This window comes from Cryptotermes secundus, unplaced genomic scaffold, assembly GCF_002891405.2.
Source record: "Cryptotermes secundus unplaced genomic scaffold, Csec_1.0 scaffold468, whole genome shotgun sequence".
In the NCBI taxonomy this organism is placed as follows: domain Eukaryota; kingdom Metazoa; phylum Arthropoda; class Insecta; order Blattodea; family Kalotermitidae; genus Cryptotermes; species Cryptotermes secundus.
The window spans coordinates 928,530-946,268 of NW_019721526.1; the positions used below are offsets into that span (position 1 = coordinate 928,530).

General features: G+C 43.5%; 2 protein-coding genes across 2 annotated transcripts in view; both read left to right on the forward strand.

The window, feature by feature from the left end:
- The window catches only part of LOC111875531 (calcitonin receptor), a 37,228-nt gene extending 34,881 nt beyond the window's left edge, over positions 1-2,347 (forward strand). The window contains exons 10-11 of the mRNA XM_023871861.2: positions 440-620; positions 1,397-2,347. Of these exons, the coding sequence (XP_023727629.2) occupies positions 440-620; positions 1,397-2,110 (895 nt within the window). The 3' untranslated portion in view covers positions 2,111-2,347. The remainder of the gene's footprint in view (positions 1-439; positions 621-1,396) is intronic.
- Positions 2,348-10,436: 8,089 nt separating this feature from the next.
- LOC111875532 (phospholipase B1, membrane-associated) overlaps positions 10,437-17,739 on the forward strand; it is a 19,081-nt gene continuing 11,778 nt past the window's right edge. Inside the window, exons 1-2 of the mRNA XM_033755854.1 lie at positions 10,437-10,527; positions 13,063-13,289. Coding sequence (XP_033611745.1) covers positions 10,437-10,527; positions 13,063-13,289 — 318 coding nt within the window. The remainder of the gene's footprint in view (positions 10,528-13,062; positions 13,290-17,739) is intronic.

Sequence of the window (17,739 nt, forward strand, 5' to 3'; positions counted from 1 at the left end):
TCTCATCTGAGAGGTACAGTGCGTGGACCTGCCAGAAGACCGCACTTTTCTTGGGCCATTATCTCCGTAACCGTTCAACTTTGGACATAGGTGATTTGGGTTATATCAGCATACTTTAACATAAGGAACACCCTCCCGAAGTTTGGTCCATTCCTCCTGGGACATCCTGTATATGAATGTATGTGTAGACCTGCGTGTATGAAAGTATGTAAATTTGTATGGATATGAATGTATATGTGTGTACATGTTTATATTATGTGTGTATGTAGGTCTACAAACGCCTGTATTAACCTAAGCAATCGAACGGGTAAATTGCTGTTGGTCTTCGCCAGTACAGTCATTCTTAGTTAGGAGTCCACGGGACTCATGCCCATATTTTTCGCTCTCACAGCTCTGCCTAAGTCGTTTGTAACTAAGTGACTATGTTCTGTCTGTGCAGGCGGATGACTCGAGCCACCATCCTCCTGATGCCCTTGTTCGGTGTTCAGTTTCTGCTGACACTGGTTCGCCCCAGCACGAAGGACTGTGAGCTCGAGCAGGCTTACTACTATATCTTCTACACCATGGATGGCTTACAGTGTACACTTGTGGCACTATTCTACTGCTACCTTAACAAAGAGGTGTGTATATTTTTAAGACCGTGTTTCTCAAACTGTGGTCCGCGGGCCACTATTGGTTGGTGGCTGTCCACAAGATGGTCCATAATAAACACAATGTGTAGATGCGAACATTTGCAGCCAAGTTTACCGGAAGGAAGAAGCCAGTCAGGGTATTTTATGGGCTTGGATAACTAAATAATTCGGTAGCTAACTCTATACCGAACGTCCTGGTTGAGTCACCCAGATATCCAAGATAAAGGCCATCCTGACTAAGATTTTCGTGGTATTCCTCAGTCCCTGGAGTAAAATGTTGCCTTACAATGTCTCGACCGCTTCCTTCTGCACCTCCCCCAATTCATTATTTACTATTGACTTTCCATTTGGGGTTACATACCAGACGAAATTGAGATATGTACCATAAAGCACCCGGAGAGAAAGAGCAGGTAAATTAAGTTAGGTTTAAGTTTCTTGGGGTGGGGTGAGACTATGTCCACTTGGTACGTCGGCCACTATTTTGACTATCGTTGCAGCCCCGGATAATAGATGAAAAATGTTGAACAGTCCGTGGAATGAGAATTGGCAGGGGAAACCGAAATGCTTGGAGAAGACCTCTCCTAGTGCCACCTTCTCCATCGCAAATCCCACATGACCCGGCCTGGGATCGAACCCTGGCCGCAGCGTTTGGGAGCCGGCGACTAACCGCCTGAGCTATGGTATGGCCAAAGTGTAAGTAACTTTCCCTCGTGACAGAAACACTCGGCAGCTAATAGAAACACACCCTGTTATGGAACTCACAGGTCCACGTGCAGATCCTTCGGAGCTACAACGTGCTGATGACTCATCTGTACCGTCTACTGGGCAAGGACTACGAGCCGAAACGTCGGACCACCTGGGTCTACAGCGAGCGTCGTCAGACTTCCACTAGCCTGGTCATACCCGACGATGTCGCGCGAACAAGTGCGACCTCTCACCCCGGTGCTGTCGGTCGAAAGGAGTCACATCCACGTAGCAGCAGGACGTCTCTCGTTATTGGGAGCGTGAGCGACATTCTGGCTCAGCAGGACGCCGTCCAGTCGCCTGGAACGCTTCCTCCGCGTAGAAGCGTCTCTTTCGCCAGGAGTTCGTACAAAAGTGACGGTTCGTCATCCAACTACTACATTCCCAACCGCCCTCACATCATGAACAGCGCAAGGCAAAGGAAAGTTTCTGTTGTCAACGAGGAAAGTCAAGCTGAAGACGAAAGAATTCAGGAACAGAGACCTACAGCAGATACATCAATATCACATACCAAATCACACGATTCTGATGAAGAAGCACATGGATCGAACAGTGAGCCTTATCCAGGTTACATGGATAGTTCAGAGGAGTCAGGTTTTGAGGTCACTGGAAGTCAAATTTTGTTGGCTCCAACAGTTCATAACCTGGGACTCTCAGAACATATCGCGGACATAGCAGCAACAGACATGCACGCTGATAGTGGTACAGCAGCAGATGGGCAGTCGTGCGCCTAAGTGTTTCGTCCGGTTAGAGGAGTATAGCTGTAGCATCCTGATTTGTGATTTAGAAACTTAAGAATTAATCAGCAAAATAAACTTGCGAAGTGACAATCCTTTCTTGTGCGAAAGATCTAAAATTTTGTGACGATGGTATATTAACAGAGCTCTTGTGTTTGTGGATAGTTGTATTCTTATGCGTTAACTAACCTCATAGACAAGGCCGCGCCATAGCTCAAGCGGTTAGTCGCTGGCTTCCCACCGTGGCGGCCCGGGTTCGATCCCGGGTCTGGTCAAGTGGGATTTGTGGTTGACAAAGTGGCGCTGGGGCAGGTTTTCTCCGAGTACTTCGGTTTCCCCTGCCAATCTTCATTCCACCAATTGCTCCACAATCACCCTCACCTCTCATCTGGAGCTGGTACAATAAGCCAGAAGTGGCCGCAGTACAAGGGACTCAGTCCCACCCCACTAGCAATAAAAAACCTCATAGACACGGATGATTCTTGAGGGGTTAATAGTTACTATAATGATGAAGACACCCCTGCACTTTATGGAACATGAGGTTGTATTAGTGTCGACGTTATTCTGTGAATCTTTTGTGGCACCAACCCCCAGAAAGCCTTATGCAACTGAAATTACTCCTCCTGTTTACAAAGAATGTATGTAATTTCCATTCCGATATATTTGGTTCCACGATAAATTTATTTGCCTTCACAATATAATTAGTGTTTTTTTAATGTATCAGCAGATTAAAATTTTTCCTGAGAGAGAACATAATGTATTTACGTACACTGGCATTACTGTTTAGAGTGTTCTTTTAGAAATCTGTGTACAATAAAGAAAGAGAATGTCGAATTCGATTCGGTGAAATGATGGATATATGCACTTTTCGAATAATGGGTAACACCTTACAGGATCCAGGTAATTCTGCATTAATCTGTAGAAGGATTGACCTCACTGGGCTCACCTCATCCGCTGTGTATGCTAGAGAACTATGAATTATATAGAATTCTTTATTGAAATCCGTCACAACACAACAGCATAACGTTCAAGGTCAACATTACCTTATCTGATGGAAAATTAGAAACGGCAAAAAGGAAAAAAGAAAGAGGAATGAAATTAAGCGAATGAGAATTTCTGGTAAGTATCCGCTTACGTTACGCGTCATAAATATGTGAACTGATATTTGCATCTTAAGCGGGATACATGATATACTAGTATGTGCATACTTTATAAAATATAGCTCTAAACAGTACTTCTCTAAAACCGATAAAGTTCTGATCCCTCTGGATTCTGTTACAAGCAAGTTTACCTGTATCTATCTATGGCTCTACACCCATTTGTTGGATCTTCGCCACTTTCCAGTCTCTTGATCTTTTACACAGTGGGTAAGAGTCCTTGGACGGGGGATCGGTCCGTCGCAAGGCCTGGTGCCTACACACAGAATAACCCAACACAAAATAAACCCATACAGACATCCATGCCTCGAGTGGGTTTTTAAGCGACGATCCAGTGTTTGAGTGGACAAAGACGGTTCATGCCTTAGACCATTTTGATAGGTAGTTTAGCTGTATGTTGTCACGAATTTTCTGACTAGGAACGGGGTTTGGTTTGGCAATTGGATTTATTGAACTCCAGCAACTCAAGTAATTATAACATTTCCGCCAGTTAAAGTAGTCTACAATATACTAGAGTACATGATACATTTTCTCAGTTTGTTTTCACTGGTTGTTGCCTGACGACAACTCCCACCAATGCAGATTCGTCAATTTCCGTTTTCAACTGCTCCTGTACTCGCTGGCTGGCGGCTCCTTCACAGAGTCAGACTTACTTAAGGACGGGCGGTTACCGCCAATCATTTCTTCTTGGCGCGAAGCCTTTCGAGGGTCACGACCAGAGGTTTTTCCTTTGCAAATTAACTCCGTGAGTCACAGTCCTCCTGTAACGCCCTCTCTGACGATAGGATGGACGTATCTCTTAAGAACAGGCTTTTTTTTTCAAGAATACCTATCGCAAATATGTTAGTGAAAATTCTTCCTTGTGCGCGATATACAAGCCCTCTGTCAATACAGGTTTTGCAAGCAGATCATGCATATCTTACGTATTTTATGCCACAACTGCAACTTAGTCACTTGAAGGTTAGTTGCTGGCTTCCCACCGCGGCGGCCATGGTTCGAGCTCGGGTCTGGTCACGTAGGATTTTTGGTGGACAAAGTGGCGCTGGGGTAGATTTTGTCCGAGTACTTCGGTTTCCCCTGCCAATCTTCATTTCACCAATTGCTCAACAATCACCATCATCTGTCATCTGTAGCTGACGAGAAGATTGATTTGTCTCTTATGAATATATTTTGCTTTTCTTGAAGTGTATATTCTTCCTTTCACACTACACACAAGTCCTCTGTCGGTACAGGCTTTACAGAGCAGATTGTGCCTACATTGCTTATCTTATGTTACAACGGCAGCTTAGTCATTTGAACGGTCGTTATTTTGGATCTTCGTTATAGCTGCGGCACGGAACATAAATAAAATACCTCTTCTGTTGTCAGAATTGTTGCGTAAACTAGCTAATATTGTAGCATGGCCCACAGAGAACACAGCTTCTATTGTTGCGTGGTTGCTGAAAAATATATACTGAGTCGTTGCCAAACAATGATCATGTTCCTTCACAATAATATACGTACTATAGTTGTTGGGATTTATTTGCGTTGTTACTAATGACGACAATTACAACAGTAGATGCCAACTTCATTTAAACAAAAATCAAGGGCGGCATGTAAAGGAAATATGTAAATATGTACTATTAAATTATAAAAATCATATATTCAAGGTTAAATAAAGCCAACGAAATGCTTCTTTTTGCTGCATCCCTGCTACGGCTTCCATATACTGGGCAGGGCTATGTAAATTATGAAGTTTATCCTTATGTAACATCCTCAATTACTTGCTAGAATTATTCTTTTATGCAAATATTTTCCTTCTCGCGTACAGCCCATTTATGAAATGGGGCCAAACTTTAAAGCGTCGGTCATTCCTAACTTGACATTTAATTTTTAACGTTGTAACGTAATTTTTGCAATATCCTTGGCAGCAGAATTATATTGGATGAAGGTAAATCGGTTTGTGTTTCAGATTAACGTCAAGGTCAGTTTCCTATCGATCTCTTCTTATATCATCGAATATTTCATTTAAATACCAGATCACATCTGCAGTCACAGTGAACGCCATTGCTCGCAAGGCACAAGGCGAGGTGAGTATGTCGTGTCAGTTACCGTTGTAGGTATTATCTGTTCTTCTGCAGTCAACATAAGAATGCTATTAGTGCAGCAGGCTACGTCTGTATGGCGTCGAATATCTGACACTGAATCATGAATTGGAAAGGATATGGAAGGAGACGATCGTGACATAATCTAGATACTCTCCTGGCACTCGTCTAGACGGACTGAGGAAAATCATTAAGGATAGTGTGTGCCCCAGTTCTTTTTCGAAACGAGACTCTCTTGAACTCAGCCAAAATGTTATGACATTAGCCAAATGACTCGGTGTCCCTGTGAAAAGTTGTAGGTTTAAACGTCATTTACAAGAAATCATAAAATACAAATGAATATCTTAATATCTGTCAAAGAGTGCACAATTTATTCTCATAAATATGGGCGGATTCGTAGGTACATGTGAAGTTCGCTTTAATGTTTGACTGTCATTATCGAAAAAAAAAACACATTAAATTGTAGCAAACCAAGAACATGTACGTATATAATTTAAATTTTTTTATTATATAGGCCTGCTACAAACTCCGCAATTCTCGAATTCTGTTAATATCTAAATACACAACGCAATGAATCACTCACTCATGGATCTGAGCCCTTCTTGAAATGCCACCAATTGTGCAGCTGCTCAGGAACTTCCCAGCATTTAATGGGACCCGAAGGTTCATTACCGTGTTCACAAGAGCCATCCACTTACCCATATCCTGAGCCAGATCGAGGCATTATGTGATATTTTGTAACAGGCTTATATTTGTGATGAGGAGTTGTTAGCCCCACGCCCAACCCCAAGCTGGAGGACCACCCCTTATCGGGTGTCAGCGACTGATTACTTAATATATTCGCAGTTATTCTTCACACCTAGAGGCCGTCTCCTCCAGCCACAATCTGACAATACCGTAGTGACAAGGAAACCATTTAACATGGAGAACTTAATTTCACTCGGTAGCCAGGTTAGCTTAGTCGGTGGGGCGACTAGCAGAATACATGACGGAGGAGCGTTGCTCTAATCCTAGTGTGGACAAGAGAGTTTCTTCTGGTCCATAAGGTTCACACCGGCTCCTATACAAGGGGCAGCAAATTTGTTTCCCCGGGGGTAAAGCAGTAGGGGCGTGAAGGTGACCACTCTGCTTCATGTAGTGCTCAAGTTAAAGAATGGTGGAGCTACAAATCCACTTCCTCATTCGTCTTCATGGCTTGTGCTTAATTAACTAATCCCAAGCATAACTATACCTTTACCTTAATTTTCCATAATTATTAATAAGAACATAATGTACGCGGAAGACAAATTGACAATCACTGGAATGAAATGGAAAAAGTAACAAGGACACTTATTGCTCTTAAATAAGTTTGTAAAAGCCAAGTGTACAAAAGCATACTTTCCATAACTCAGCAGCCTATGTATGTATATAGAAATATGAAGATTGGCTTCGCCTCTCTTCTCCACATGTAACTTCTCTCTCTGTCTTGTTGCTCCCAATTTGGAGCATAGGGCATATGTGAAACGCTTTCTTTCACTTCAGTTTTTTAATCATAACATAGTCGGTAGGATTCCTTAAACGGGGGATCAGCCCGTCGCAAGACCGCTACCAACAAACGACAACACAAAAACATTATAAACACAGACATACATCCAGGTCTCGAGTGAAATTCGAACCCACGATCCAAATGTTCGAGCGAATGAAGACAGTTCATGCCTTAGACCGCGCCGCCACTGTGATCGGCCATGTAACTATTATGTATTTACATATTTACAGAAAAAATAGTAAAGAACTTAATATACCAGTATTAGTTTGAAACAGTAGAGGTAGAAGTGGGCGGTCGTGAGGCAGGTATAAGTACTCTTTCGGCATTTGCGTGGATAGAGTCAGGAATATTATGAGTAATCTCGCTCAGGAAAATTAATTTTGGGGCCCATAATTGAATTCTGGACCTCCTAAATGGCATGGGAAGAGCGTGGTAAATGTACTAAGCACCACGCCATGAAGGGATATAGATGGAGTGGCGATTAAACTGAATGCATCTTTAATGGAGGTCTCGGAAAGAAGTCGAACATAGAGGACGAGGGCCCTCGGGAGGTCTTTGTCTCTGCTGCCTTTCTCAGCCCAAAACGACTCTTCTAGCGAACGTTATCACTTGGTTATCTCCATGAGGAGAATAACTTGACAAGTGGGAGAATGAGGGAATAGGCCGGAAGCGGGAACGTAACAGCTTGACAGAAGTATGGAAGAGACCGCACCACGGAAATTCTTCGTGGTTTCAGTACACCTGAAGGTGAGCTAGAGGTCAGTCTGGGTGATCCAGCAGCTCTACCTGCTGCAAAATAGTTCCTGGTAGATACCGAATAAAAGGCCGCGCCATAGCTCAAGCGGTTAGTCGCTGGCTTCCCACCGCGGCGGCCCGGGTTCGATCCCGGGTCTGGTCAAGTGGGATTTGTGGTGGACAAAGTGGCGCTGGGACGGGTTTTCTCCGAGTACTTCATAATAACCCGGGGCAGGTACAATAGGCCAAACAGTGGCCGCTGTACCGAGTGGACCCAGCTGGACTCCATCCCCCACTAAATTACTGGATAAAAGGTTGCGTACATCTGAGGGCCCGGATGGAAGTTACGAACAAAATAAAGCTCCTCCCCCGATTGGGGTGTCTTTTTACTGAGCTTTTTCGGTTTATAGAAAGGAATCAGGAACAGACAGAACTGACTGAAGAGTATTCGTTCCCGAAAAACTGTCTGTCTAATCAGTCTAATCTATCTAGATACTCAGCCTAATCAGTGTAATCTTACTTATGGAACTGAGCCCTTCTTGAGGAACAGCCAAATCTGTAGCTACTCAAGAATTTCCCAGCATTTTATGGAACCCAAAAATTCATTCTCGTGTTCACAAGAGCCCTCCACTGGTCCCTATCCTGAGCCAGATCAATCTAATCCATCCCATCCTATCTCTCTAATATCCATTTTAATATTGTCCGCCCACTTACGCCTTTGTCTTCCCAGTGGTCTCTTTCCTTCTGGCTTTCCAACCAATATCCTATATTTATTCCTCTTCTTCCCCATTCGTGTTACATGCCCTGTCCACCTCATCTTCCTTGAAATCGGCCTAATCAACCTAACCTAATCTTATGTTATCTACGCTTGTATGTGCCTACCTCACTATTATGTATGGTAACTCATACCTGAGTTTTTATACAGAAATGTGTCATGCAATGTTCATTTCAGAATGAGAAAGACCTCATCGGTGGTTTGTTCCGTGGTAGCTGTGTGTCTTTGCTTCATGCAGTCATGTACAGCGAGAGAGATCAGGCCATTACCACAAACGAATCGTGCATATGAACAATTAAGGAAATTGCTGCTGTCGGCCATTAAGGATGCTGCACCTCTAAAGCGAAATGTAAGCCACAACTAAATCAGAATATTATTAAAGTCGTTACATTATAAACACACCTTATATTTTGGGTATTTCTGAGACAAAGCCTTCTATCTCCAGGAAAGCAGATTTATTCCATCATTTGAAGAAAGAATTGACGAGGAACATTATTGTTTAAGATAAACAACAGGCCGTGAAGACCCATAGGGTTGTGAGACATCGAGGCCCCCAAATTTTCTTTAGACAGTCGGCTCATAGATGGCGGTGAGGATGTCAGCCTTACGTGTCAGCCATCCTTTACCACCCAGGAAGATTCCTGGTACTCATTTCTGTTAGAGGCTGAGTAGTCGCCAGGGCCATAGTGCGGCTGAAAGGATTAGGTCAATTGAAAAATTCTGTGACTTCATCGGAATTCAAACCGACGACCTTCCGGCTCAACGAACCACGCTACCGCGTGACCTTTATTATTTAAGACACGTTTATATTATATTTTATGCTTACAATTTGATGTTACCTTTCTTTATAAATTGATATACATAAGTAGGCGATTGACATTTTCGGCAGTTCCTTTGAAGAAAGTTTTACGACCTCCTGCCGCCTATGGGCGGGGGGGGGGTGCAGCTGTCGTACAAGACGAAGACAGATGTAGGAGGACAACTCGGACTGAAATCTAGTGAAGCAAGTTTTGACAATGCGGACTGCATTTAGAATTGTTAATTTTCTGTGTTAGCAGTGCTGTAACATCTGTTCAGTCCATTTATTTTGAAAAATGTGTCTACATCTGTCAAGAAATCTCGTTCTAACGCAGAAATGAATGATTACAGATTTAGGACCTGCTCATTCCGTATGGGTGAGTCAAGGCCGATTCACGTTGGCCACAAGGACAGGTTCATGAGCGGACCCACAGTCAGTCCGAGTATTCACAGTGACCTGCGCCGAAGACCCGCCCTTATCCACGACGCGCAGAGATCTAGGTTACGGGCAGTTCCTGACCTACAGAGACAGATCAGCACGTAGGAACGAGCAGTCTACTGACTTTGACCGGCATAAAGACCAAAATATAATTAAAGTTGTCCTCGTGCTTAATTAATTAAGGACAATGCCTGTACATTAGATGGAGGTGAATGATCGATTTCACACCCCACTCCTTTTACTTCAGTGGGAATAATCTCCCTTGGGTAGCTCTGCATAGGGGGCTGGGTGGGCGGAGCCGGTCTGGGTGATATGAATGTGAACAAGATAGTCTCTGTAACGGCTGGGAACAGTCTCCAAGCCCGTAACCTGGTCACTGTACTGACTGAGCTACGCCGGCCGATATAGCTGCTGTATGACACAATTGTTCTGAAGCACGGCTCAAAATAAGGCTTCGATTTCTTTTCTTGCCTGATTGTAGCAAGATTAAATGCGGTAACGGTTTATCAAAGTGCGGCCGGGGAGTAAGGCTGACAACTTTACATCTGTGAGCCGATTGTCTGGATAATGTGGGAGACATGAAGTCTCACAAGGGACTTCACGGCCTGTTACAGGAATAGCTTTACCGTTTACCTTAACAGGGATATAAAACCAGAATACTGTTTTCAGGGTGCAAAATTCCAAGAGCCCATTCCGGGAGGAACTCCGTTCCCCTGCAATACCGGGCCCGGATCGCCCGGAGCGAGGTCCCCCATACGCCCCACTACTGTGCACAAACTCCGCCCCGGAGATATTGACGTAGTGGGCGCAATGGGCGACAGCATCACTGCCGGAAACGGGGCAGCCTCTCTCAATATGATGCAAGCTTATGTGGAGAACAGGGGCTTGTCTTTCGCCATCGGTGAGAAGGGCAAAACAAACTCGCCCACCAAGAAACTGAATGATAAAATGAATACCTGACACCAACCAAACACCAATAACACCTTAAGTGGGCCAAGTAAGGGCAAATTAGTCTATGCTTAATTAAGCAGAGCACTATGAAGATGGATTGGAGACTGGAGGTATATTTCCAAGCATATTAACCTTGGCACTACTTGGGAGTGAAGATATTCACACTGTACCCTCAAGGGTAGAGCCCCATTTACCCAATGGACACAGGGGTTGGGTGGACCCCATAACCGTTCTGAACGCTGCGGAGGATAGACAAAATCTTTGTTTCCTGACTATGAACGTGAAAAAGCCGACTCATTAATGTCTCAGTACGCAGGCGCATAGGGAAACTGACGGTCGCAGAGGCAAGCAACTAACAGCCTGACCAGCCACGAATAGAAGATTTCAGAATTCTACATTAAATGCTTCCAGTGCAGTGAATTATTGAGAATGAAGCAACATTAACTCCATTAAATAGAGGATCACAAAATGGGCGTGTTTCGGCAGTACTCAGAACCGCGTCACTTCGACTCACTTGAATTTCTGTACTTATTTACTCTTATAATATTTAATCGGCGTTTAAGCAAGTGATTGCGTAATTGTTTTTTGTTGATACTGGTCACTGTCACTGTCAGTGTCACTGTAGTTGTTACGTGAAACATGTTCAGAAGAAATATTTTAATCACGTCCCAAATTCTGATCTTCCATGAGCTGAGAATTGTGAATGCAGCATAAACCACTGACAATGAAATTAATCTTCATTAAAAGACCAGGTTATATCTGAGCTAACAGATCTGGTTTTACTGCTGTATTCCAGGCCCATGCTCTTAGAATCTAGAGAACTGTCTGCCTTTATTAAACGTGTACGTGTGTTTCCTCGGCCTTTCGAACCGGAAAACCCTCCGAAGTTCATGTCGGTCTTTTCCTACACTATTCTTTCTAGTTCCTTGTGCAGGGGATGGTCATCTCTAACTTCATTTGTCCCTGCCAACCACGAAACACGGCTTTACGATATTCAGACTCCTCTACCTTCTTTCAGTTCTGAACTGAAACTTGTTACAGTAACAAGCATTACAACTTTCACTCTGATTTGGTGCATTTTGGAGTTGAGATAGGTCAGTCAGTATAGCGAGTGGCCACGGGCCAGACGGCCAGGAGCTCGGTTCCCGAAGGGGAAAAGAGACTTTTCTCTCCTTCACGATGTCCAGACCGGCTCTACTGTCCACCCAACCTCATATCAAATGAATACCTGGAGTTTTTCTCTGGGTTTAAGGAGGACGGGGCATGAAGCTGATCACTCACCACCATATAGTACCGATGGCCAGAATGATGGAGCTATACCTCCACTTCTCATGCGTCTTCTTCGCGTGTTACTTAATTAATTAAGCACGGAAATAATTTTGCATTTACTTTCCGCTGTATTGTAAATTCCGATTATAGTATAACTTTATGCAACAATTATTAATAACAAATATATTTATAACACACGTATAACAAAATTAGTTATTCGTCAGTTAACGTCATTACAAATAAAAATTTGTTTTGTCTCCTTCCAGAGAATTTATACTCGTATATATAAGTTTTCAGCTGTAATGCAACATTTCAAGTCACTGTATTGACTGGGGGTGGGTTGTTCTCACCCCGCAAATTCACACACAATGGTAATAATATTGCTGGTGTCGAAGTTAAAAGTACCAAGATAGAGAAATCTCGAACCCTATGACGTTAGAAATGGACGTTACCAAAATTGCGTAATCAGTAGCAGCAATGACGATTTGGGAAGCAAAATGTGTCCGAATGTTTACAAGAAATATGGATAATTTCATGTATGGTTTCATGCAGACTAGTTCCAATTATGCATCAGCATGGCTGAAAATTGCAGCTGTCCAACAACTATTATGAAAATTCATCTGTACAGAATTTCAACAATTTCTGCGAAACAGTTTAGGGAGAGAAAGAGGAGTCCATTTATGATCCTCTGTAAACCAAGCTTCATTGCTGATCAGTTTGGTTGGAAGAAGGAATTTCTCAATAACATTTAGTTAAAGTTTCCAATTTTAGAAAATTTGCCCGAAGTTGTGAGCACTAGATCACATACAGAGAGACAAAGAGATGGACAGACGCTACCTCTAAGTTGATGTTCCTGTTTCACATGTAAAGAACGCTTTAAAACGAAACTGAATCCATTACCAGAAGCCTCAGCACTATGCCTGTTTTCGTAACTCGTTATAATCTTATAATCAGAAAAAAAGGGTTTGGAGAACTGCCAACAGATTGAATGCATGTTTCGCTGCCTAAACACTACATGATGGGTTTTTCTTTTTCGTTTGGCATATATTGCAAAATTATTATACACAGCGTTTACAGCAGTGTACATCAGTAATTACAAAGTGACTGTCAATGTTACGTGAAAAAGACCAAAGGTAGCCCTTAGCTTTGATAAGTTCTACGCGAAGCTTACAGTTAAACTTCTGACTGGACACGTGATGCTTTTCTTTTGTCCCAGGCGGAGAATCGACGTGGCGGAAATACTTGACTCTGCCGAATATTCTTAAAGAGTTTAATCCTAAACTTGTGGGCTATTCTTTGGGAGATTCTCTGGGCTTCATGAACGACTCCAAGTTCAATGTGGCAGAGCCTATAGCAATGAACAGGGACTTGGTGTTCCAATCGAAGTTACTGATACGGAGAATGAAGGCTGATCAAAATGTCGACTTCTACAAGGACTGGAAGGTATGGTTATTAGACAAAGTGATCTACTGAATTTGAGGTCAATGTCATGCACATGACTTAAGGCAAGATACAATATTTTGTAATAATCATCATCATCATCATTATCGTATTTGTCGTACTTGGACGGACGTCTTCTTAGGCGTTGTATTTCCAATCCCTTCTGTATCCTACCCACGCTTCCCCATGTATTTATCTCCATATTTAGAAAGTAAAAGAGAGGTCAGCTTACTTTGAAGTCGGAAGTGCCTGTGAGTTTGTGAGACAGTATCAGCGCCTAACTAACTGGGCTGATTTTGTTAAATACGACATTGAAAACTTTATCTAAAAAGTCGCATAGAAATTCCGATTTTCTGACATTGCTCCGTAAGAAAAACCTACTAAGATCATAAGGCAGTGCTATGGCTCAGGCAGTTAGTCGCCGACTTGCCACTGCGGTAGCCCGGGTTCGAGCCCGGGTTAGGTAATGTGGGATTTGTTTTGGAAAAAGTTCAGCTGGGGCAGGTTTTCCCCGAGTACTTTGGTTTCCCCTGCCAATTCTCACTTAACCACCTGCTGCATATTCATCATCATCTATCATCTGGGGCTGGTACAATACACCAAATAGTGGCCGACATACCAAATGGAAGGGGCACACGGTAGCGTAGTTGGTTGAGGCACTATGGTACAAGCCAGAAGGTAGCGGGTTCAAGTCCCGATGAGGTCATTGGATTTTTCAATTGATCTAATTCTTCCAACCTCACTATGGCCCTTGGGTTGACACAGCCTCTAACAGAAATGAGTACCAAGAATTAATTAAATAATTTTCCTGGGGAGTGAAGCGCGGCCGGCGCGTAAGGCTGACAACCTTACCGCCATCTTTGATCCGATTGTCTAGATAAAGTGGAACCCTCAACGTCTCATAACCCTATAGGCCTTTACGGCCTGTTACAGGGATAGCTTTACTTTACTTTACTTACATACCAAATGGACTCACCCCAAGAAAAAAAAGTAAGGACACAAAAAGATTTTCTACATATATTATAATCGATTGGTTACATTTCTGCAAAAAAAAATATATATATATGATATATGCATAGTTTGCCACTGTATACGATAGCTCTTTGCATATAATTAGTCGGTCATCTTGATTGATATTCATATTGACGGATTGCAAGGCCTGCCATTGAAGTATCGCTTACCTGTTTATTCCGATACTGCGTATCACAGTGCCCCGGATGTATCAGCTCTGCACTCTTTTGCATAATTCATTTTGTGGTTTATTATAAATCTGTTTAAGATTCGACCGCAAAGAAGCCTGACAAACTGCAGAGACCACTGCTGGAAATTTTATATACTACGGTAAGGCGTGCCAACTTTCCGGTGAAGTTTATGTGCCTCCGTATCCGTAACTTAGTCACTTTGAAGGGGTCGCGCCATAGCTCAAGCGGTTAGTCGCTGGCTTCCCACTGCGACGGCCCGGGTTTCGATCCCGGGTTTGGTCAAGTGGGATTTATGGTGGACAAAGTGGTGCTGGGGAAGGTTTTCTTCGAGTACTTCGGTTCCCCTGCCAATTTTCACTCCACCAATTGCTCCACAATCACCATCATCTATCATATTGTGCTGGTACAATAGGCCAGAAGTGGCCGAAGTACAAGGGGCTTAGTCCCACCCCACTAGCAATAAAAAAAATAGTCACTTTGAACAGTTGTCTCGCAATATAGTGTGACATAACTATTTAAATATTGTCCGTTTTGTGGTAACGACTGGGATAACACGTAACACTGCCTAGCCCATTGCTAGGCAACGGCCGCAACAGTAGTTGAGGAAATTGTTAGAAATGTTGTTAACATGGCGGAGACCAGGAGGATTCAGGGATCTCTACTAGATACTGAAAAGAAAGCAACTGTACTCAGAGGTGCTACATGACTTGACGGCAGACCTCAAACAGAGCGCTGCAAAAGGGAAGACAGCCAAGACCACCATTACTGCACCTCCATCCAAAGAGGAATTCCACGAGAAGACAAGATGAATGCAGAAACCTTCAGGCGAATCCGACAAAAGAGGCGAGAAATAAGCAACAGCAGCCATAACAGTAGACAGAAACTCCCAATTGTGGAAGTTCTTCGCTCCATAAGTTAAAGGTAAAGTTGTTCCTGTATTTAACCAATAAAGCACTACGCCATGAAGGCGTATAGGGGATTAGATGTATAAACCCACATTTTCTTGATCTCGACAATAGTTGGAGGTGAGTGGCCAGGTTGACGCCCCGGTCGCTTTGCCCCCGGTACCCATTGGATAGGAGGTCGGGTGGACACCAGAGCCGGTTTGGACGATATGGAGAAATGAAAATTCTTTACCCCACTGGGACTCGAACTCAAACCCCTCAGTCGCCTAGCCCGTAGACAGTTGTTATACCGACTGCGCTATCCGCATGTCAACTAAAATGAAGGCTGACCACGGAGAAGACCGTGACGACACCATTGAGGGTCAGCAACAGTAGGAGCCATCCAGCTAGGCAGCTAAAGCAGCCTCCTATGGTACTAACCTTTACAATGGCAACGGCAACTAAAGGGCTTACTGAAAGGTAACCTCGTGTTCCGTAGCGCCAGAAACTGGGCTAGAATTTCCACGAAAGGAATGGCTCTCCCTGCGAGAGATATAACCTGCTACAGTTTACCTTCTCTCCCAAATCTCAGAAGTCTATAAAGGCTGTAATGTCGAAACTTCCATTCACGACCCCTAAAAAGAACATCTCACATGAGTGGGTGGATCTGCTTTGACGTTCTTGGCACAGAACAAATGTCAGCCACCCGTCAATCACCTGCGGAAGTAAAATCTACACTAAATATTCCCTATCTTCCTCATACGTACAAGAGAGAGAGAGAGGGATTGCCGTACTAGGAGGCCTCAGGGAATCAAAAGAAGTAAGCAGAAGGACTCCACATTCTTTTCCATTCTTCTTATCTGATTGGTTCGCTCAGGACGTCTAGTCCGGCCGTCTCTCTCCTTATATTCGCATGGCCCAGTCGCAATCGACTTTAATAGAAGCGACAGGGGTCTGCATACCAATCGGTAACAGCGAAGAGCTGCTTGCAGCTGTTTACAAATCTCCAGGCAAAGCCTGGAGTGATGCTGACATCACTGAGCTCTTAAGCTTCAGACGTAAGTCTATTTTGGCAGGTGATCTGAATGCTAAGAACCCATTTTGGAATAGCAGAGTTTCAAACCCCTCAGGCTTGAAACTCGTTGATTTATTTGATAGGAGTGATTTCGAAATTTCAGCACCACAGTGTCCCACTCATTATTCCCCTGCGGGAAATGGTGACGTGCTAGACATTGTGGTTCACAAAAATATCAGAGTGTCAGATGTCATCGTCTCTGATATTTTGGACTCAGATCACCTACCAAAAGTATTCCACATACTGGATCACGTTAAAATTAGGAATCTTTCGGAACCCATTGAAAAATTTACAGATTGGGAGCGGTTTCAAAGCCTCGCTTCTGAATTAATATCACCTAAACTAGAAATTAATTCGGGGGTAGAAGCCGATAAAGCGGCACGCGACTTTGCAGCCTCTATTGCTTCGGCATATAGGCTGTCGACAAGTAAAGTTACACTTTCGGACATAAACAACGATCTTCCTGGTCTAGATCGTTTGATAAAATATAAACAGAGGCTACGAAAACTGTGGCAAGAAACCAGGGATCCAGCGTGTAAAACGGCAGTCAATTGGGTCACCAAATCAATCAGGCGAATGACCCGTAAAAAGGCACTTGAACGGTGGGAAACAAAAATAAGTAACGCTGAAGTCACACCTCAGTGTATATGGCCCATTGCGAAATCTCTCCTTCAGAGAGACGGACCAAGGGCACCAACTGCTATTCATGGTTCTGCTGGCTTAAAATTTCATCCCTTTGAAAAAGCCAACGAAATTGCCAACTGTTTGGAAATTCAGTTTACGCCACAAGACTTGTGCGATGAAAACCATGAAGAGCGGGTGGAGGCTAGAGTACAAGCTCTGCTGGAAGCCGTGGATGAAAATCCCCCTCTAAGGATCAGACCATGTGTCGTTCAGAAATTAATAAAATCCCTGAAATTAGAAAAGGCCTGTGGAATTGACGGCATCCCAAATGAATGCCTCAGGCACCTTCCAAGGAGACCATTGGTTCACCTAACTCACTTATTCAATCACTGTTTTCGGCTCTCTCACTTTCCAAATACTTGGAAGGAAGCAAAAATAATAACTTTACCTAAACCGGGTAAAGACCCGAAATTTCCGCAAAATTTACGTCCGATCAGCCTCCTGTCCACGACAGGAAAACTATTCGAACAAGTAATTTTGAAATTCCTCCGTAAACACATTGAAGAAAGAGGTTTGCTCAACGCAAGTCAGTTTGGTTTTCGTGCACGTCACAGCACGACATTGCAATGTATGAGGCTGGCGGACCACGTGACCCTTAATTTCAACAA